We start from the raw sequence: 24,068 nt of genomic DNA, 5'->3' as shown, positions 1-24,068 counted from the left end.
TTAAACCAGTTGTTTTATGCAATGCACAGATGCACTTTTAATGCGATTCCATAAGCACTAAGCACTGTTCTAGTCTATAAGCACTATTGCACTTTTTTCGCCTTGATAGTAACATTTATTTTTATATCTTTATATTTTGTTGTACATTATTATTAGTTCATTTGGTATTTGAGGAAGCGCAACACCCCCCCTGTTTCATTATTCTAGGTTGATGGCTGCTTTCTGTTTTCTAACTGCACTTTTACTTGTAGTTTTGTACCTTTGAGTTGGGGAATGCCCAGAGGCTCTGTTTTGTATACCTTACCTTTCCAAATGAATACAAATAATTAAAAAAAGAAAAAAGGGTCTGCTGCCAACTGTCAAACACAGTAGGGTATCCACAATGGTATGGGCAGCCATCTTTTTGTGACAAAATCTTCACTGCATGTGCATTGGATGCATTGGAGGCCTTACAACAAGCAAGCAATTGATTCAGTTTATTGCTTTTTTTCCTTTTTTTTTGCACCCCAACAGGGATCTCTCTTTTCTTTATAGAACACATCCTTCAAGCCAATGAAAAGCAATGCTCTCGAAACGAACAGCTACTTATTTCAGGTGTCAGGAGACAGCGACGCATAGCGTGAAGAATAAGACAGCCCAGGAATGGATAAGAATGCTCCCCTCCCGCTTCCAGCTACATGTTTGGATAACACTTGACAACATAATAGTGTGTGTCAGAGCAGAGGGTCCCTGGCTGCCTCATTCATCACTTACACCAGAACTTTTTGTTTACTGCATCCATTTAAAGAAATATCATTGAGACATTTATCTCCAAGCAGCCGGGTCTGGGCTGAGATTATATCTGCAATCATTTTCATTGAACAGATTTTTTTTAAATTGTTAAAAATGTTGAATTCCATTTAAGTAATCCTGTTTCTGGCTAGCAAGGGGCTAGAAGAGCAGGATCGGGGGCCACTCTGTGCAATAAAAAAAGGTTACAACCACTTTGACTCATAAAAGTGCCTTCTATTGCTCTCAGCTTCCTCCAAATCTCCAGATTCCTTATTTTGGCTCCTATGATCAGACTTCCTGTTAGGGAGTGTGGCTACGTTGATTTTCCATAAGTCCATTGTATCCTCTGTTGCATGCTCCTGAAATGGACTATAGGAGTGTGCATAGACCAGTGCACATGACTGCAACTAACGTGCACTTCTCATTTTAATAATCTCAAAGAAACAAAAGTGAGAGGGGAATGAAGAGATTCAGGAGCTTGTGGAGGACGTTACAATGAGGCAGAAAAACACAGCAGTTTCCTGAAATGTAGATGACTGGGTCATTAAGTAGTTTATGTGAATGGATTTTTTTTACGTGAATAAGAATATGGTGGAAACGAAAGGCCAGTCATAACAATAGCAGGCACTAAATGGATAATTGTGAAATATATACAACAAAGAAATAAACATAACAATATGTAGGCAACAAACGGGCAATCGGGGACAATATGCAGGCAACAAATGGCCAATTGTGACAACAAACAATTATGACAATATGTGGGCAACAAAGGGGCAATTGTGAAAATATGAGGGCAATAAACAGGTAATCATGACACTATGAGGACAACAAGCTACCAATTGTAACAAAAGCAAGCAACAAATGGTCTTATGTGAAAATATGCAGACAATACACGCCAATGATGACAAGATGTGGACAACAAATGGACAATTGTGACAATATGTGGGCAACAAACAGGCAGTTGAGACAATATGAGGGCAACAAATGGGCAATTATGACAATATATGGGCAACAGATGGGCAGTTAAGACATTATGAAGGCAGCAAATGTGAAATCATTACAATATTTGGGCGGCAAACAGCCAGTCGAGACAAATGAGGGTAACAAATGGACAATTATGACAATATGTGGGCAATAAATGGACAGTTCAGACATTATGAGGGCAACAAATGGGCAATTATGACAATATACTGACAAGAAACAGGATTATGACAATTTGAGGTCAACAAACTGCCAAAATGGAAACAAATGGTCATGCATGCTGTAACTAGTAGTTTCACAAAGACAGTGATATTGTCTTGCTCTATAATTGGTATTACGGCCTATAATGTGGAAAGAAAAGTCTATGGACCCATCCATTAGATGCCTTCCCTGGGCCCACCAGTGTTTTATAATGTCCCTTATTTCAATGCATGTGGGTCCTTGATGCAGGATATAAATATGTGGATCTCTGAATTTCCTCAGAAATATGCAAACAAGAAGGGTCATTCCAGATGCCGCACATTCAACAAAACCCATAGGTAGTGATGGTAAGAGCAGCCTTAGCTCAGCATTGCGCCCAGCCCACTGGCTTTGGTCTTGGTGGACCTCCATGGCTAAGCCCCATAGGCATGGCGAAATGAGTCGGGGATTGCATACGCTCGTGGAATGGCGACAAACTGTGGTACTTAAAAATTTCCATAGGTGACGCTTTAAAATTGTTACAGGTTACAGGGAAGGGCTTGTGCTAGAATTACTGCTCGTGCTCTAACGATCACATCTGCGGTTTGACTACCGTTTATATATGCGGGAGTGACTTACGTATGTGTTCGCTTCTGCACATGAGCACAGAGGGATGAAGCACTTAAAAAAAAAAAAAAGTCTTATTTGTTTTATTTTTTATCTTTACCCTATTCCTTTATTTATTTTTTTGATCACTTTTATTCCTATTACAAGGAATGTGAAAATTCCTAATAAGTGTGCCAGGTCAAAAAGACCCCAGATCTCTGATTTACCCTAAAAGCAAAAAAGAAAACGAATGACATTTTAGCTTTAAGAAAAGAAATCCTGTATATCTGCCTGAGGACTGGAAGTGACATCATAGGTCGCATGGGTCCTCCAAGGGCATAGAGCTGAGTGGGGCTATCTTGCCCTCACTCGACTTCCTGCCTAGCTATTGACTGCACTGGAACGCTTCCGGGCTTACCGACGGCTCCGGTAAGCTCAGAATTCACTGGGAAGTAACGGGATATGAAAGGGAGCTCACGGCGAATGCGTGTTAGCTGTTACCATACCAATGAAATTCAACGTCAAAGTGATGACATACATTTACAGTTAGGCGGTTGGCAAGAGGTTGAGATCTTACATTTGGGGTTTATATATATATATATATATATATATCTTTTTATATTAGTAGTAATTGTCACAAGATTTGATTGACAGAGAGTTATCTGAGAGAGGAGAGAGATTAACGCCATTTTTTGTTTATAGAGCAAAAAATAAAAACCACAGCGGTGATCAAATACCACCAAAAGAAAGCTCTATTTGTGGGAAAAAAGGACGTCAATTTTGCTGGGTAGCCACGTCGCACGACCGCGTAATTGTCAGTCAACGCAGTGTCGAATCACAAAAAGTGCTCTGGTCTTTGGCCAGCCAAATGGTCCGGGGCTTAAGTGGTTAATGCAGGGAATGCATTAAAGTATAACTAAAAGGCAAAACTTTTTTTTTTGTGTTTGATAGACATACCTCTAAACATTTTGAGATGGGAATAAGGGACACCTACTAAAAAACATATGTAGGCATAGGACACACCCCTTGCCACACCCCCTTAAAGGAGAATTAACAAAAAAAAGGTTAAATAAATCCACAAGGACCACTACTATTCTATTATATTGGCTTTTAAAATGTACAAATGCAGCAATTTAGAAATTGGATGAAAGGTTTCGCACTGGGAAACACTTTTAGAAAGATATAAAAGGGCATTTTATATACAACTATACAGATCGGACCAAAATGAGGGACAAATGAGGAGGAATGAGGGACAGAGGGGCGTTGCTCCAAATCAGGGACAGTCCATCGAAATCAGGGACAGTTAGGAGCTATGGACAGAGTGTAGAGGGATTAGAACACCTGTCAGTTTTTATAGCCGCCTGTGCTCCCGCTAAGGAGACTCATCCTCTATTTGTCATGTTTACCATTATCATTGAAAGTGAAAGTAAAAGAAAAACACACATTTTTGGGTTGTTCCCAGAAAAGTATTAGAGGGGAAATCTTCCAATGGGGACACTAGTTCTGGTGACCTGGGGGTCCCCAAGGAATTCCCCTAATTTGCAGGGATTTCCCCTCACATCTTGTTTGGCTATAAGACAGGAAGTGAAGGGAAATAATCTTAATGGGACACAGATGGTGAACAAAATTCTGATAGGGGTTATAACCATCCGTTTCTCTATCCAAAATGAAAAAAATACGTTTCGCCTATAGTTCAACTTTAGGGTAAAAAATGTTTGCCATTTAGAACCAGTTTAAGAATACATACTTAAAGCGGAGTTCCACCCAAAAATTGAACTTCCACTGTCTGGATTCCTCCGCCCTCCGGTGTCACATTTGGCAACTTTCAGGGGGAGGGGGGAGCAGATACCTGTTAATACAGGTATTTGCTCCCACTTCTGGCCAAAGATCACTGTAGTATCCGTGGCAAAATATCCCATGTCCAGCCCCCCTCTGCCCCCCCCTTCTTCTGGGATACACACAGGTCCCAGAAGACAGCAAGGACCACTCAAAACATGCAGTACAACTTGCGCATTCGCGCTAGGCAACCAGGCCGTGAAGCCGCAAGGCTTCACTTCCTGATCCCCCTTATTGAAGATGCCGGTGTCCTGACATATAGCGTCCGGCCATCTAAAAGTGTCCGCCCCGTACTGCGCAGGCGCAGCGCTTGCGCAGTGCGGAGCAGAAGGAGATTCGGAAAATCTCCAAAGATGAACGGCGCCTGCGCCGTGAGTCAAGGTGCAAGCCCCACCATCCAAGTGGACATAGGGCGGCATATATTAGAGGACCCCTCGCCACGCTTCGGACACGGCCTCGCTGCGCTCGGCTCTTTTGATTCTAACTCTATGTCCACTTGGATGGTGGGGCTAGAACCTGGTCTCAGGGCGCAGGCGCCGTTCATCTTCGGCTATTTTCGGAATGTGGTTGTCCTGTGTACTGTGCATGCGCAGTAGACAGTGGACACTATTCGATGGGCAACATTATGTGATAGGACACCGGCGCCTCCACTCGGAGCCGAGGGATGGGTCTCGCAGCTGCAGTATTTGTAGCTGCTGACTTAATTGTTAATTTTTTTTCAGGCGGAACTCCACACTAAAGATTTTTTTTGTAAAACCGGATCATGAAAAAACATTCCTTCCGGGGTTTTAGGAAATGGGGGTGTGGTTGGGCTAAGTCACTACAGGAAATGGAGGACAAGTAGAAGAAACCACAGAGAACGATGGGGGTCACAGGAATCCAACATTCCCCAGCAGTGTGTAGCATGTGACGATCCTTTTGGGCCGCTCAGTGACAGTGTAAAGATTCTATATGTTGTCTCCTTTTGTCTTTTAAAGGAGCCTTTCGATTTTTTAATTTTTTTTGTGTAACGAGTCCTTTTATCAAATATTTTTTGTGCATTCTAACATCAGTTCTGTCTTTTCTCCTAAAAATAGCTGACTTTATGTCATCGTCACGATGCAATTATGCTGAAAATTTCAAAACACTGTAATGGCTCTAATGATTACGTAAACACCGATAACGCGCCTGCAAAATAAGAGATTAAAATGCAGCAACAATGTTGTTTCCAGCTACTTTTCACATGAAAGGGAGAAAAAGCACATTTGGCAAATTGATGCACCTGCAATTTCTATCTCTTTTTTTACATAAAGCATTTGCCAGGGAAAAAATAAAAAATAAAAAGACGCAAAAACAACAAAACAAGATGGGATTTCTCATCCATCCACTACATGACCACTACTTTTCTTGTTCACAATTGTGGAATGAATGATCATTACCCTGGAAATATAAAATGTATTAAGAGAGATTATTTTTTATACTGGAGTGTTTGTCATTTTTTTTATGACTTTCACATTTTTACATGCTTGCTTTGATAGTTTTTTTAACTATTAATCTTTATTGAAGAATTTTAACGATAAATGTTTATTATTGTGTTAAATGTACTATTAAATTATTATTATTAATGTTATACTGTATTTTTATTATTTGCTTATTTTTTTATTCATTATTTAAAAGTATTATTGTGTTAAAGTAGTTCTAAAGGCTCAAGGTTTTTTACCTTCATGCATTCTATTATTTTTTCTCTGTCCTTTGTTGGAATATTGATTTTAATTGAATAATTGTTTTATTGTTGACATCCACCCTCATATGAGGATTGTAGTATATACGTTTTGTCTTTCACTTGTAAGATGTGATGTAATCAAGGCTATATGTCAAAATGCATTAGCTGTTTTTAATTCTGACATACATTCAGCAATAAAGATTTTTCGATGGATCCTGGAGTTGCCAGCTACATTTCTTCTGGACATGAAGGTAAAAAACCTTCTCTGTGAGCAGCCTTCCCCCAATACTCACCTAAGCCCCATCACAATCCAGTGACTTGCACGACAGCCTCGGCTCTTCAGGGACTCTCACTCCTCATTGGCTGATCGCAGCAAGTGAGCCAATGAGGAGAGAGAGGGGGCACGGTCGAGTCGCAGCTCTGTGTGTGAATGGACATGCAGGACAGGGGCTTGGGAGTACACCTGGTCAGGTGCCCCCACAGCAAGCTGCTTGCTATGGTGGCACTCGGCAGGAGGGAGGGGCCTGGAGTGCCAAAGAGGTACCCGAGAAGAGGAGGATCCGGGCTGCTCTGTGCAAAACCAACTGCACAGAGCAGGTAAATCTAACATGTTTGTTTATTTATTTATTTAAATAACAAGCCTTTAATATCACTTTAAAGCGGAGTTCCACCCAAAAATGGAACTTCCGCTTTAACTACTGATGACCCCCTGACATGCCACATTTGGCAGGTCATTTTTTTTGGGTGGGGAGCGGGTACCCAGTTTTGACAGGGACCCAGCTCCCACTTCCTCCCCTGGCACCACGGCGCTGGAAAGAAGTTCACCTCTCCCCCCTCCCTCCCTGCAATCTTCTGGGACACATCTCAGGTCCCAGAAAATTGCCCAGTTAGCTCGCGCATGTCAAGTGTGCGCCCGGCTGTGAAGCCACAGCTGCGCGCCCACAGGTACAATGCCGGCACCGCGGAGAGGAGGGGCAGAGGAGCGGGGCTTTGTGCGCCTGCATCGCTGGACTGTGGGACAGGCAAGAGTCTTTTTATTAAAAGTCGGCAACTACAACTTTTGTAGCTGCTGACTTTTAAATGGGTGGAACTCTGCTTTAAATATTAGCCACCGGCCATATAGTTGCTGACTTTTAATAACTACAATTCATATCTGCTTGAAGGAACAGTCCGCCTTTCTGATCACCCATTATTAGGGTATAACACGGGACATGATCAAATTCCCTTTGGTTTTTAAAGCAGAATGGAAGTTCCACTGTAACAAACAGTGAACAGGCAGGCTTTTATTGCACAGGAGACATTCAATATCTCTTCTATAACAAATTGCCCTACCTGCCTGCCATGTGCAGCTCAGCTTACAGCGATGGGCTGGTCTCTGTGTGCCGGAATGACATCCTCCCACGCCGGCCAATGACGATGGCCAAAGACTGGCACACGGGAGAAGATGCTGGTTCCAGCGAAGGACCATTGAAAAGGGGAGTATTAATGCTTTTAGATCCTCTTTAACAGAACTGTGCAATAAAGTGGAGGTTAGAAAGTTGAGCCAAACCATTTAACACTGATAGGGGTGCTTACAATGATCAGCTTTTAGTCATTTATGGAAAACCTTTATCCCAAAGTGAAAAAATAAAAAAATAAAATGTTTCTATAACTATTCTATAATCTTAAGAAGTGTTAGCTGAAGTTTGGCTTTATTTTTGTTAGCCACTTATGTCATCTCTATCTAAATCTACTATGCAATTTAACATTACCCTTATCAAACTATGCTGCTGTCCAGGGATGTCCCCATTTGCTCCTCCAATCTAAAACAGGAAGTGTGCGGCCAGTACAGCCAAAGACAAATAGCAAAAAATAACCCAAAAAGAAAATGCAGCTCTTACATATACAGTTAAAAAATAACGATATGATTTTAATTAAAAGAGGGTAAACAGGAACACTCACATTTCAAATGTAGATAAAAGGGCTCCTAAGGCCCGCACACACAACAAACATGCAAATTAGCTGTTTTGGAGCAACATCCGACCGTGTGTACGCTCCATCGGGCAAACTTTTTCGGTTTTCATCTGACTTTTGTTGGCTGTGTGAACGGATAAACTTTCTGGCAACAGAAGTCCAATGGAGCAAAGTCTGATCATGTGTACAGAAAACCATAGGACTTTTGTACAAAGTACAAACACGGCCGACGCCCTTTGTACAAAAATCCACAGGAAAGTTTGTACAAAGTCCGATCATGTGTATGAGGCTTTACAAAGACATGGATTAGCGCAATGATTTTGGCAGGACACAATCCAACGTGTTTCATATGCGTAGACATCATCTGGGGTATGACGTCTAAGCAGACGAAACGTGTCGGTCCTGCCAACATCATTGCGCTAATCCATGTCTCTGTAAAAGCCCTTTTATCTATATTTGAAATGTGAATGTTCCTGTTTACCCTCTTTTTAGTAAAATACATGACACTATTATGTGGAACCTTTCTTTCATGTTTGGTTTCATTGTGTGAGTATGTGGATATCCTTTGGTCCTCCTTCCCTCCATGTGAACTTCATTGTATGTTTTACTGTGAACTTGCCAATGACCAGTACCGTTTAGACCCAGAATTGTGATTGTGGTGACCTGGATCTGTGATTGTTAAATGGTGAATATCCCCACAAGCCTGTATGACTTAAGAGGTATATGCCCCTTTAGGCCCACTCTTTCTGGTAAGCCTTCAAACAATTGGTGGTGGTTCCTCTTGCAAGATCTGCTGTCTGTCATGTTTCCACTGGTGCCTCCTGTTCGCATTGATGCCTCCTGTGATGTTAACTTACTGACAGTGTCTATTGACACCAGGACTTTTTGACTCAACCCTTCCCCTCCTGTTTTGTACACTTTTTTCACATTGGTGGACATTTTTTATTTATTTTTTGTTTTGTTTTTATATCCCACTTGTGTTTTCACATATTGTGTTATTTTTGGTCACGCATATACTATCGTTATTTTTCAACTGTATATGCAAGCGCTGCATTTTCTTTTTAGGAAGTGTGTTACTGGCAGGATCATAAGGTAAAAATAAAGGAGAAAAAGGCCTAAAAACAGAAAACGAATGCAGCCACCACATCGAAGAATTACTAAGCTGCAATATATTACATTTTTGTTTTTTGGTTTAGATAACACTTTAAATCGATGTGCTATATGCCAAACTCGTGTTCCATTTTGTTTTTCATTATGTCTTATTTATTTCTCAGGCACCCGCCAGCGATATCACTCATCCCTTGGCACTGGGTTCTCTCGCCCTCCTGTTAAGACAGAATTACTGCCAGTGATTACTAATAATAGAGCTTATTGAAGTGAAGATGTAGCCAAATCACAGCGGCATGAAAGAGTAATGACTTTACTCCGAGTTATACTTGCACCGTTGGAAGATTGCGCCCTCTTCAATCACTGTGTTCGTTGCGACCACGTGCGCCGCATAAGGCGCTCACAATGAGCTGTTAACATCGTCTAGTGTTGATTTTAATAAAACCTCTAATTATACAGTAGCGCTGGAGAAGAGACATCTTCTCTGAGCAATTTCAGGAGATCGAGCCAAAGATACATTATTCATCATTTGCCTTTTTCTGTAACCCAGATATTGCTGCTCATGTTAACCCCTTTACTGCTACAAAGCAGTGGGTGGAGTCTTGATAGGGCAATATCAGCTATACAATGCTAAAAACAAACTGCCCCCCCGCACTCCATCCCTACAAAACTCCCCCCTCCATCCCTACCATTGATTGGTTATAGTAAATATAAATACTCTGTGCAAAACATTCTCTAGTTGGATGAGGTGAGGATTGTGACATCACTGCCCTGCCTCCCCACCTCATCCAATCAGAGAATGCTTTGCACTAATTGAGAAAATGCAAAGAACTATCTGAATGCCACCAGTTCAGAGCTGTCACCCTCCTATGTTTAAAATGCAGCAGCTTGGCACGGCCCCATAGCTCCCAACTGTCCCTGCTTGGCACGGCACCATAGCTTCCAACTGTCCCTGATTTCAAGGGACTGTCCCTGATTTGGCACAATGTCCCTCTGTCCCTCTTCATAGTTTCATAGTTAGTAAGGTTGAATAAAGACACTAGTCCATCCAGTTCAACCTGAGTGAGTGTCTACCCCTATCCCTGTACATTGCACACACACATTGGTACCTACCCTTAAGGAGCCCACAATCTAAGGTCCCCATTCATATACTAGGGCCAATTTTTTAGACAGAAGCCAATTAACCTACCTGCATGTCTTTGGAGTGTGGGAGGAAACCGGAGTACCCAGAGGAAACCCACGCATGCACAGGGAGGACATGCAAACTCCAGGCAGGTAGTGTTGTGGTTGGAATTTGAACCAGCGACCCTTTTTTACTGCTAGGTGAGAGTGCCAACCACTACACCACTGTGCCGCTCTTTCTTCCTCATTTTAGTCTGATCTATATAGTTGTATAAAAAATTTTTATCTTTCAAAAAGTGTTTCCTAGTGCTAAACCTTTCATCCAGTTTCTAATGGATGCATTTGTGAATTTCAAAAGCCAATATAAAGGAATAGTAGTGGTAAAAAAGGTACTTGTAGATTTAAAGCGGAGTTTCAGTCCCCAAGTCAATTTTTTTTTTTAAATGCCGCTGTCATTTGTTAAACTTTATCTGGCACATTTAGGTAGTGCCTATAGTGTTTTCCGGTCAATTTCAGTTTAAAATAAAGAGGCTACCTTGATCTCGGAAGCTGGCAGAGGCCATGTCCACTGTGGGCATCTGAAGCAGTCTGGTATCTATTTCCGGGACTAGGTGAAGCTGGATTCCCAGCATGCACCTCCTGATCTCGTGCCTGCGCAGTAATATCACTGCACGTCGCTCCATCCTCCTGACACGTTGCCGCTGCAACGGTCTGAAAATAACGCGAGATTTCGGCAATAGGCGATTCGCAATGTCTCCTGGGATACATGACGACGCTATCCCAGGAACCCTTGCGAATCGCCTAGTGACATAATCGCCTAGGCGATTAGAGGCAGAAGTCGTGGAGAACAAACTAATAATAAGGTATTTAGAAGCATAAAAAGAAAAAAAATGGCCATCGTGAAAAGTATAAGCTGAGGGCATGCAGCACAGACAAAGTTCAGAAAATGGGTGGAACTCCGCTTTAAGTAATTTATATAATTTATATAATTTAATTAAGATAACAGGTGTCCCTCGTTCCCATTTCAAAAAGTTGGGAGGTATGCAGCACTCAGAAGCAAGTGGAGATCGCTGGAGTAGTGTTGTCTACAGGGATTTCCAGCTTTTGGAGCTCTGCTGTTCAACCTGCAGCCTGAGAGCCGCTTGCAGCCAACGGACACTTTTTGTGTGGCCCTTAGGAACCCTACAGACACTTTTTGTGTGGCCCTTAGGACCCCTACAGACACTAATCTCTTAACCTGGAAATCTTCTTTAAGTGACTCTCCAAGAACCCATTGGAGGGTAGTCCCATTTTCAGCAAAATGCTTAGCCAGAGCCAAAGAGGTCTCTGACTGGTTATTCTACCTGTGCCTCTTGGATGTGTCTTTTTGGAATGACAAAAATGTGGGAAGCTGCCATTGCCAACCTCCTTCTGAAATATAGGTTCCATACCGACCATGTATGCCCCTGAACCCCCACGCTTCACCGGATCCTGACATCATCAAGACCAGAGCAGGAACCATAGCCCTACTCTGGACATGAGGAAGCTGAGGGACAGTCAACCACAAAATCATAGGGGAGCACCACCTGCCAGGGAAGAGGAGGATCAGGTAGATAAAATTGTTTCTCAACTTCCCTAGACAAAATGAGCAAATAACCCTTGCAGTGCGAGCACAACCCCATTGCAAGGGATGATTCTCCATTTGCCCAAAGTTTGGCTTTAGGAGCCGGTTCACACCACAATTTCTGCATTCTGGATGCGTTTCTGTCTTTGACGCATTTTTTTTATGTTTTCCGGTATGTTTTTGATGAGTTCCGTTTTTTTTCACCTCTTTTTTACTTCTTCTCAATTAAGGATATTTTTGTATATTTGCTGCGTCTTGCCGCGTTCCAGATCCGTTCCATACAGAGAAAAGTGCAACATGTTCTAATTTTGTTGACTACACTGGAGGACACTGCACTGATGTCAACTAGAGCCACTGGAATCCATGTTATACACTGCCCATGCATGTTTCATGTAGAATAAAAGCCAGCTAGACTTCATCTGATGTGAGCCAGCCCTTGTAGTGGGAATTCACATTCCCGCATGCATTTTGGACCATTTTCGTTCATTGCGCAAAGGGCAGTCTATTCACCTAAAAGACTGCCCTACGCACAACAAATGCTCATAAAAAGCTCCAAATGTATTTATTTTTTTGCAGTGAAATGTGCCGCATTTTTACACCAAACGTTTGTGGTGTGTTTGCTGTGCAGCAGAACGCGCATCTGCTATCAGCACTTGGGGTGCCATTAACAATTAATGGAACTCCAAGTGATACTTGTTTTACAAAATGCAAATTTTCTGTTGTTTTGTCGCAACGTTCCAGAAACGCCCAGGTGTGAATACAGCCTAAAGGCCTGAACACACAATGAGAATATTGGATGGAAAAAAAACGCATTCAGAGCGATCGTCCAATAATCTATTCATAAGTACCCAGCTTTCATTAACCGATTACAACAGTTCATTTGAAAATATCCAAAAGGGACAAGCACAAAAAAGTTTCTCTTAAAGAGGAAGTAAAGCCTTACTAAACATGAAAATAAAAATAGACCCTGCAAGGCAAAGGCATAATGAGCTAGTATGCTATGCATACTAGCTCATTATGAATAACTTACATGAGATGGAAGCCCCCGAAGCGATCCTCGTTGTCCTCCTCCGACGCCGCCATGATACCCAAAGTGACTTCCGGGTATCGCGGCTCCGGCGCTGTGACTGGCCGAAGCCGTGATGACATCACCCCCACGCATGCGCTTGGGAGACGCCGCTACTGGCATGATTGCCGTTAGCAGCGGCATGCTTAGTGCGCCGCTTTCTACGGCACATACGCCGTAGACAGCGGTGCCTGTCATTTGCAAATATCTCCTAAACCGTGTAGGTTTAGGAGATATTTCTTGGACCTACAGGTAAGCCTTAATCTAGGTTTACCTGTAGGTCAAAGTGGTCTGTAAGGGTTTTCTACCTTTTTAAAGGGGTTGTAAACCTACATGTTTTTTCACATTAATGCATCCTATGTGTCAAGGTGAAAAAACTTCTGTCACTGACCAGCCCCCCTGTTTTACTCACCTGAGCCCGTTTGTTCCCTCGGCGGAGACGCGCTGTACCTCTCTGCCAGGGGTTCTCAGCTATTGATTGGATAGGTTGATAGCAGCGCAGCCATTGGCTCCCGCTGCTGTCAATCAAATCCAATGACGCTGGCGCTGGGGGCGGGGCTAAGTCCGGCATTCTGTGTCTATGGGTGCAAATGTTGGACTCAGGGAACACACCGGCAAGGTAACGCCCTCGGGAGAGCGCTTCTCCTAGGGGGGTTCACCGATGTAAAGATGAGCTGCGAGCACCATTGGGGGACACCAGAAGACGATGATCGGGGCCACACTGTGCAAAACGAACTGCACAGTGGAGGTAAGTATGATATGTTTATTATTTATTTTATTTTTTATTTTTTAAACGAGGGTTTACAACCCTTTTAAGATAGCAGAACATACAATTTTCTTGTAATTAGTATGGTATTTGTATAAAAAAATTGTGGGACCAAGACCACGCATGCTCACAAACGAAAGAATACATTACAATATAATATATTACATCACTTCTGAAGTTGTATTCTATCGTACAAGAATTTTCCTAATTTGATTTTTGATAGGAGACTAGCATGCAAAAAAACAAAAAGGATGATCGTTCTTCCGATATTCTCATTGTGTGCACAAGGCATTTAGTGTCTGCAGTCCTCCATTAAAACCTTTGGATTACAGTTTACATGTTTACTGCTACTACCAGTGTTTTGTTTACTTTAGTTTTTTTTAATAGGGTGATAATTTGTTATAGGGTTACAACACTTTGTGCCCGTCTCCCAAATATGCTTCTGCGTTGTCACATTTGGTTCCAATGAAGACTATAACTGGCCATCATATATTACAAAGGCATGGTCTACTGTTGCCCCCATCAGGTAACTCATCCTGGGACATACCATGCAGCCATTACTGGAGTGCATCGAGATATGAAGTGGCTGCAAAAAGGCTGCCTGAGATCAGCAGCACTGATGTAATAAATGAAGAAATTACAATAATTTATAATAAATGGCACTTTAGAAAAATGAAATATCTTTCAGATAGGATTTACGTTTTTATTAAACAGAATGGTGCTCATTAAAACAAAATGGCATTACCAATATCACCCAATTTTCATCACATGTTTGAGGTTAGAAAAAAAAAATGCCCTTAATAAAAGTGTTTGAACATCAGTAACAATTTATATTTCATTAAATGGGCATCTTTTTTAAGGCACATCTATCCATGTAGAGCGACGGCACAGCTGGGAGCCCCAGGCTGTCATAGCGGGTCCTTTGTCAGTAAACCTGCCAGTGTCAACCGCAACACGCTGCTATCTGAGGTCTCTCCTCACCGCTTGTCTGACACATGGACACAATTAAACAGCTACATTGTCAGCTTTGTAAATTCAGCAAGAAAAAAATGATGAATACAGGCTTTAATGCAATGACGCCTCCTAGGTCTCTGTCAATAAATCTTACAAGCCCAATAAACAGACAGAATTTGCAAGAAATACATTGATGTCAGCTGATTTTTACCCACTTTATCTGATCTTTGCACACAGATCCGGATAGTAGCGTGCATATCAGAATATATCTTCCATATTCTATGAATATATCTTCTGTGGCTGTGTGACTTCTTCATGTCTTACCTTGAAAAAGATTTTATTCTGGTACCTTAGAAAGGAATATGTGTAATGATTATACACAGTATATGAATTATTTTTGTATCTTACATTTTTTCTTTACTGTTCTGTGCATTTGCCTACAGGCCAAGCTGCTCGGACGAGATGGGACAACCTATAACACTACTAGGGGTCAGTGGCGGCTGGTGCTCAAAATTTTTTGGGGGGAGCGCAAACAAAACAAAAAATTCTGAAAAAAATCCCATCAATTGCAGCCTCACTGTACCCCATCAACTGCAGCCACTGTGCCCATCAATTGCCGCCATTTACCATCAAACACAACCACTCCGCCTATCAATTGCCGCCACTGTGCCCATCAATTGCCACCACTGTGCCCATCAAACACAGCCAATTTGCCCATCAAATGCAGTCACTGTGCCCATCAAACGCAGCCAATGTGCCCATCAAATGCAGCCACTGTGCCATATCAAACGCAGTCACTGTGCCATCAAATGCTGCCACTGTGCCCCATAAAATACAGCTACTGTGCCCATCTTATGCAGCCACTGTGTCCCATCAAATGCAGCCACTGTGTAACATTGAATGCAGCCACTGTGCCCATCATATGCAGCCACTGTGCCCATCATATGCAGCCTCACTGTGCCCCATCAAATACAGACTCACTGTGCCCCATCAAATACAGACTCACTGTGCCCCATCAAATACAGACTCGTTGTGCCCCATCAAATGCAGCCTCACTGTGCCCAATCAAATGTAGCCTCACTGTGCCCAATCAAATGTAGCCTCACTGTGCCCAATCAAATGCAGCCTCACTATGACCTATCAAATGCTCCCACTGTGCCCCATCAAATGCAGCCACTATGCCATATCAAATGCTAACAGTGTGCCCCCCGCCCGCTGTCTCTACATACCCTGTCTTGGTGGCGGTGGGACAGCTTCTCTCTTCCCTTCCTCTGCTATGATTGGACCACTGAGCATCCAATCACAGCACCTGTCGCCTGATAGGTGTCCAATCACAGCGCCTGTTTCAGGCAATCAGGTGATGGGTAACAGATCCGAGCACCTGATTGGCGGAGAGGCGGTGTAGTGTTAGGAAAGGGAATATTCATTATATCGCTCGCAGGTAACTTTTTTTGTCGCCTATGGCTCGGCAAGAGTAGAAATGCAGTCTAGCTGGATGCATTGAATGCCACTATTCTCTCTGAACCAGCCCAGTGGGAGTGTTTTCCTGCTGTGCATTCTGGGGGGTGGTATTTAAGGTACCGATGCCACGTGGTTCAGGGTTCCATTTTTTCTTTTCTGTCTGTTGGGTTCTGGTGGTCTTTCTGACCCAACCCCATGGTCCTCCTGGCCTGGAGTGCGGAACCATGCATCCCGAGTCTCGGGGCCAGCTGGCCCAAGGCGATGCAACTGCAGGGACAGGCCAGAGTGAAGTTTCAGGGCCTACTGATCCAAGGGTGGTCCAGTGCCGTCTCATCTGAAAGGAGAGGCCCAGCAACTGAAGAACCCCAGGGGAGGACTCTTCAGAAGAAGGCCGTGCGCAAGGCTGGTTTCTCTGAAGGAGCCTGGAGGCTTAGTTGAAGGACGCAGCCTGGATCAACACACATATGGTATCGCCGGAACGGCTGAGAGAACCTGGTATCATATGTTAGCTCTTTAAATTTATCTACGTCCCTCAGTAACGCTCAAGTCTACAGGCATACCCCACTTTTAAGTACACAATGAGGTTGATTTACTAAAGCTGGAAAGTGCAAAATCAAAACCAATGAGCTTCCAGGTTTTATTGCCAAGCTGGGGTTAGAAGCTCATTGGTTTCTATGCAGAAGTGATCCTGATTTTGCACTTTCCAGCTTTAGTAAATAAACCCCATTGTGTACTTAAAAGTGGAGTATGCCTGTACCTCATAAGTTTGTGGCAGAGACTTTACTGAGTACCCCACCAGCTGCTAGGCCTAGTGAGAGAGATCTATCTTGGGGTTGTTAAATCCAGTTGTGAAACGGTTGCTATTCTCTGGATTTTCTCTAAAGACTTCCATTTTGTGCAATCTAAGTACCTGAACTCACTCCTAACCCTCTACTCTTTATTGAGAGACTCTGTTTTGTTCTAAATAAATAACCCAAAAGAGGATTCAGTTTCAATTTTCACATTCTTTGGGCCATCTACCACGAGAATCCCAAGACGATAAGCCCAAATAAAACCAGCAGCTCCTTAGGGGGTCAGTGCTACATTACATTTCCCTGCGCCCTGTCACATCAGCAAAGGGGCCCAGGAGGCCCAGGAGGTGGGAGCAGAGGGGGGACTTTTTTTTTTTTTGGGGTGTAGGCGGATAAATTCAGGGACACTGTTCATCTGCACCCCGGGGGGTGGAGTCAGGGTTGGTGAAGCCCTATCAGGAAGGCTGTACGGGGCTCCATGATTTCTAACAGCAGCCCTGCATACAAACATACTTAAAGACATGTGATACACATAAAAGAGTTCATATATTGATTACTATCATTATATGTAGTAACCACATAGAAGGATCAGAATATGGTTCTTTAACGTAGCATGGTACACATTCAGGGAAATACAAACACCTCTTCTTCACCTTTCCCTTATGGAAGTCACTGTAGCGGTGCCCTATACATCACCGGGAGCCATTCACACTTCACTGGATACAACGCTCATCTATTTTCTCTGCCGTGTATTAATAGGTTATGTCAGACTCAGAGGGGTCCGACCTCCATAACCCCAAATACAATCGTGATTGTTTATTGCTTCACACTTGCTGTGTATTCTCTGCCATTGCTGCTGGAGAACAACAAGTACCAGCAAACCTGTGTTGCAACTAAAAACCATAGGGCTGGTTAGCATATCCAGAAGCTGACATTTATCTTGTAATAGACATCCGAGGGTTGTACTCAGACCCTTAATGAAATTGTTGGTGTCTTATTTAAGAATAAAAAAAGCCAAATGGCTTATTTAAAGTGGACCCTTCAGTGACTTTACTGTCTGTATGAATACATCCCTGACATGTACAAATGTATAGCAACTTTTTTTTTTTTATTAAAGAGGAACTGCAGTCTGCTCACCCAATGTGTAATAAAAACATCTTTGCCATTCTGAAGCTTCCCTCTAACCACTTTGCATAATATTTTATGTATACTGTGATGATCTGTATTTGCCAAATATGCTGCAGAAATCTCCCTCCACTGAGTCTGGCTGCAGCCATGTTAACTGTGGGTAGCTGAAGCTGCTGCCTGTTCACTTCCTGGATTTACACAGACACACAGAGGCACACCTCCAGCTCTGAAGCCCTGCAGCTCTCATTGGCCCATTTATGACTCACCCCCCCCCCCTTCCTGGAAAACCCGCACAAGAGAGAGAGGTGTGCATGATGTCATAAGCCTAGGCTTATTACCAGACAAGACACATGAAGTAGGCTGTGTAAGGTATTTACTGGCAGAAAAGAATGTTTTACTATCCAAAGTTAAAACAATAAGGGCAGAAGGTTTAATAGAAGGAAAGTTGAAAAAAATGACTGAAGTTCCGCTTAAAAAAAAAAAAAAAAGCTCTGCAGTTTATTATTAAAATTGAGTCCAGTGACTTTTTCCAGGCTGCAACAATGCTACCCGTCGGTTGCAGACAGGAGGAAGTATTCCCAGTCTCCTACCAACCCCCGCAGTTAGTGTAGTTGGTAGAAAGTGGCAAGACCAGAGGCTGCAGCAGGGGCTGATCTGTGTCAGGTATTTGTAAACATCACAGAACTGCACAGGCGTTGCAATTAAAATGATTGTGTCATTTTTCAGCCATCATCTCAGTCTTGGAAGTATATGGTGACCATGGGTGATGCAGATGCCTGAACAAAGATGGCACCATGCTTCTGCATTGCTCTTCTCATAGGTCCTCTTTAATGAACAGGGATGACGGTATCCTCTACAGAGTAAGATCTGCCTGCGCAAAAGTCCCTGCAAGCACTGACTGCTACACAAAACTCTTTCTGCTTCAGCCTCTACACCCCCGAGGAGCGGGCTAGCTGACCACAGCGACTTTCTAGGTATGCTGGGGCTTGTAGTTCTTTGTACCATTATAGAGCATACTAACAGCACAGAGAACAGCGGTATTATGCTGGCCCGCCTGCTAGTACTCCATAGAGCTCTGCTCACACATGTCTGTCTGGCATGAATACCGGTACATTTATGTAACACAGGAAGAATAATAATAATACAAATTGTACTCCAGGCATGGCAGCAACAATATTACAACATTATCATAGAATAACAACAATAAATAAAGAACTAGTAAAAAACATTATTACAATTACTATTATTATTATGATACAAGTAATGGTGATAATGGCCCACTTCTTTAACTGACCTTCACCAATGTAACAACACACCATGTACCACAAACTGCTGCTCTTTGTAGACTATACATTAGCTCTTTGTAGTGCTATACATTACATTCCTCTGAATGTTGCCTTTTGCACACTATGCTATACTTTACATTCTCGAATGCTGCCTATGTATACTGTATATTTATTTAATTCTCCAGACTGCTGCACTATGTATTCTGTGCATTCGCTACATTCCCCAGACTGCTGCTGTATGTACACTGTGCTATACATTACATTCCACCCGACTGCTGCTGTATTTACTCTGTGCTATACATTACATTCCCCAGACTGCTGCTGTATGTACACTGTGCTATACATTACATTCCCCAGACTGCTGCTGTTTGTACACTGTGCTATACATTACATTCCCCAGACTGCTGCTGTAAGTACACTGTGCTATACATTACATTCCCCAGACTGCTGGCCTATGTATGCTGTGCTATGCATTGCATTCCCCAGTCTACAGTCTTATGTAAGCTGTGCTATGCATTACTTTCCCTAGACTGCTGCCCAATACATTCACCAGACTTTAGCCCTATGTAAGCTGTACTATACATTACATTCTCCAGACGTATGCCTTAAGTTACGCTATGCATTACATATACCAGACTGAGGCCCTATGGAAGCTGTGCTTTCTATTACATTCTACACACTGCTGCTATACATTATATTCCCCAGACTGCAGCGCTATACATTACATTTCACAGACTGCTGCCAATGTAAGCTGTGCTATAAGTTACATTCTACAACTGCTGAACTCTGTACACTGCACATTCATACCATTGAAGCTTTAATAAGGAATTTAGTATTTAATCACGGTGCATGAATAGACACGCGTCTACAAATATTATTAATATTAATAGCATCATCATCAACAATGATAATATAATTAACAGTAGTGACTCATATAATTGTGATAGCAGCACACTTCTCTACTGACCACCACTGTCAATGTAATGACACACCACTTATCACAAAGTGCTGCTTTCTATATGCTGTGCTATTCATTACATCATAAAGTGCATTCACCAAGCTGCTACTCTCTACAAACTGTTCTGTAAGTTATATATAATATAGTAAATTCCCCAAAATGTCTACTCCATATGCTATGAGATACATTATATTATTATATATGCTATAAATTAACATTATACAGTCCATTCACTAAACTGCTCCACTCTATATGATGAGCTATACAATATATATTCCATTCCTCAGACTGCTGCACTCCACCCCATATGCTCTGCTATATGCTACATTATATAGTGCATTCCATTCCCCAAACAGCTGTACTCTATATGCTGTGCTATACAGTACACTATGCATTCCATTCCCCAAACCGCTGCACCCCATATGCTGCACTATACATGATATTTTTCAATCCATCCCTCAGACTGTTAAACTCATTGAACCGTATTGTATATACTACTAAGAATTGTTTTAGGAATTCATCCCATTCAGTGAACATGCACATTTCTACTAGTAATAACAATGTAGTGAACAGAAACAACAATAATATTATCACTGTCTATATTAACAAAGTGACAAAATCATGTAACTATTATCGTTATTATTTATTATCATTATTTTCTTCCTAATAAGGTCTGGAAGCAATTTGCACAAACATGGGAAATGTAAAAAAAAAAAAAAAAAAACACCCCAATAGGATAGGAGGCAATAGAGAACAGTGGGGGTGGGGGGGGGGGGCAGACTTTTATCAGCCAGAACTCTGCGGAACTCTCTGAACTCTCAGGATTCCATCAGAGGTTACCAGGGGTTCCTTAATCAGCAACTTCTGCCTCTCAAATAAGTTACCACTGATGCCAAAGATCTTTTCATCTCTCTGTGAGGACATTTTCACACTGACCACCAGTGTAAGGGGTCCCTTGTTTTCTAAACCACCAACCTGGGGGGGGGGGGGGCTTCCCCACTGACTACCAATGTAATGGAGTACTTCACTGACCAACAATACAAGGGGTACAAGACTGACCATTAACATAAGAGGTACTATACTGACCACCAATACAATGGGTAAAACACTGATCACCAACAGAAGGGGTACAAGGCTGACCACCAATACAAGGGGTATAACACGGATCACTAACATAAGTGGTACAAGACTGACCACCAACATAAGAGGTACTATACAGACCATCAATGCAAGGGGTACTACACCAACCACCAATACAAGAGGGTACTATACTGACCACCAATATAAGGGGTACTACACTGACCACCAAAATAAGGGGTACTACACTGACCATTATAAGGAGTACTATACTGACACCAATACGAGGGGTACAACACCGACCACTAGTATAAGGGGTACTAAACTCACCCCTAATATAAGGGGTATCATATTAACCACCAATATAAGGGGTACAACAATGACCACCAATTTAAGGGGTACTACACTCACCCCCAATATAACGGGTACTATACTAACCACCAAAACGAAGGTAGCTACACCAACCATATGATATAAGGTGGTTTACACCAACCACCAATACAAAGTGTACTACAACAATCACTAATATAAGGGGTACTATACCATCCACTAATATAATGGCTACTACAATGACCACTGATATAGGAGTACTACCCTGACTATCAATGTAATGCAACACTACAATGCTTACGCTCTGAGTTTATTTTCTGTTTTTTATTATTATTATTATTAGCTTAATTTTACTATTATTACTGAAATAATTTTGACATTTAGAGCAATAAGTCTACAGTAGATTGTACAGAGATTGCATAGTGCATGGCCAGCTTAAGTCCTAAATGTTATTTCAAGGGTCCCTCCTTGTTAGAAAGTCTGATCTGCTGTTAAAGTTTTCCAACTTCTCCTGTGAACTCTGATCAGATCGGTCAGTGAGAACGGCCGGGTTAGTTAATACAAAGACAAAATTGGTTAAAAAAAAAAGCAGACATTACATTGGAATTCCATTGGTGGGAATCTTGAGGGCTTCCTTCTACCCTCTCCCTAATGTTACTGTATTTACTATTATATTATTACCATATTATTATATTATATTTATGGTATATACAGTATATATGCTGTTATGAATATACTATTATCCTCTCCCTAATGTTACTGTATTTACTATTATATTATATGTATGGTATATACAGTATATATGATGATATGAATATACTATTATTACTGTATTTTTATACTATTATTATATTTATATTATATGACGATGCTTTTGTATTATTACTGTAATTTTTATACTAATATATAAGTATATATCTGATATCTATCTATCTATCTATCTCGCTATATCTATCTATCTATCTATCTATAGATAGATAGAAAATATATATATATATATATATATATATATATATATATATATATATATATATATATAGATAGATAGATAGATAGATATCTATATATACAGTGATGAGAATAATAATACAGGACCTGTATAATACAGTCATATTATATACATAATATATTTTTTATATGTGATTATGTTATATATTATCTAATATAACTGTATTATACAGGTCCTGTATTATTGGTTATCTGCTCATCAGTCACGGTGAGGTGACACTAATATACATTATTTTATTCTTTTAATTCGCTGTTGAGTAGTTGACCCCCCAGTTAGGTGACTGACCAGGTATACCGATCTCAAAAAGGTCTAGTGTGGGGGGTACCCCATGTGGTCTCAGCCCTGGCACTGCCCCCATTGCTCACCCCTTTTATCACCTATCAGGCAGTATAGCCAGCATGGAAGGGTCGCTCCACCCAAAACTCACATTCCCGTTTATGGTGGATGTCAGGAGAGTTACACTGACCTTTTTTTTATATCAAATTCCTTTTTGGACTTTTTAGGGGGACTTTTGCACCTTTGTCGCTGTCACCATTTGGGGGTTCCTCTCTTAGGTCCCTAAAAAGTCCAAAGTGTTGTGGAGTAATACTGGGGTGAGGAGCTGGAAACCCCAAGAACCACAAGCCCTCCAGACTCCCCCTGAGCCCCGGGAGGGTGACACTTGTGCTGGAGAAGTTGGGAGGGATGGCAGTCAGTCTGGTTGGAGGTGACAGGAGTCCAGCCAGCAGGAGGGAGGAGTCGGCACACCTGTCCAGGTGAGGGGAGAGGGGGTCCCCGGGCTTACCTTGGTTCCGTCGCCGTCCGAATCTTCGGCTTCCAACTTCCTCCGGCCGCCCAGTAAGAAGATGAGGATGGCGACCCACACCAGCCCGATCAGTGACAGTACCAGCCGGCGAGCCATCCGCCTCATGGTCCAGGGGGGGTCATGGATGCCCGGTGCCCGCCGCCATGTGTATGCCCCGGATCAGGGTGGAGCTCTCATTCCAGGTAGAGGGAGGGAGGAGGGAGGACGGGCAGAGCGGAGCTGGCACCGAGCTGTGTGCCCGGCTATACCAGCGGAGGAATGACACTGAGACCGAGCAACGGAGCCAGATTGACGGGGGGAGCGGCGCCCCCTGCCGGACACCACCGTCACTGCACCCCCAACCGCAAGACACTCGCTGTGCCCGGCGCTCACCTGGGCAGGTAAGGAGCGGGGTGCCAGGAAAGTGTCCGGGGGCCAGATAGAGAAGTGTTTAAAAAGAGGTAATACGGTGCCCTTAAAAGTATTGATACCCCTTGAAATATTCCACATTTTGTATTACAACCAAAAACGTAAATGTATTTTATGTGATAGACCAACACAAAGTGGCACATAATTGTGAAGTGGAAGGAAAATTAT

General features: G+C 42.4%; 1 protein-coding gene across 1 annotated transcript in view; it reads right to left on the bottom strand.

The window, feature by feature from the left end:
- The window catches only part of GALNT14 (polypeptide N-acetylgalactosaminyltransferase 14), a 716,679-nt gene extending 692,915 nt beyond the window's left edge, over window positions 1-23,764 (bottom strand). Inside the window, exon 1 of the mRNA XM_077485880.1 lies at window positions 23,472-23,764. Within this exon, the coding sequence (XP_077342006.1) occupies window positions 23,472-23,597 (126 nt within the window). The 5' untranslated portion in view covers window positions 23,598-23,764. The remainder of the gene's footprint in view (window positions 1-23,471) is intronic.
- Between the last annotated feature and the right edge of the window lie 304 nt (window positions 23,765-24,068).

The sequence above is a fragment of the Lithobates pipiens genome, unplaced genomic scaffold (assembly GCF_037356315.1).
Source record: "Lithobates pipiens isolate NorthernLeopardFrog02 unplaced genomic scaffold, aLitPip1_a1.2 Scaffold_18, whole genome shotgun sequence".
In the NCBI taxonomy this organism is placed as follows: domain Eukaryota; kingdom Metazoa; phylum Chordata; class Amphibia; order Anura; family Ranidae; genus Lithobates; species Lithobates pipiens.
The sequence above is the reverse complement of the archived record's forward strand: the minus strand, read 5'-3'. Positions and strand labels throughout refer to the sequence as shown.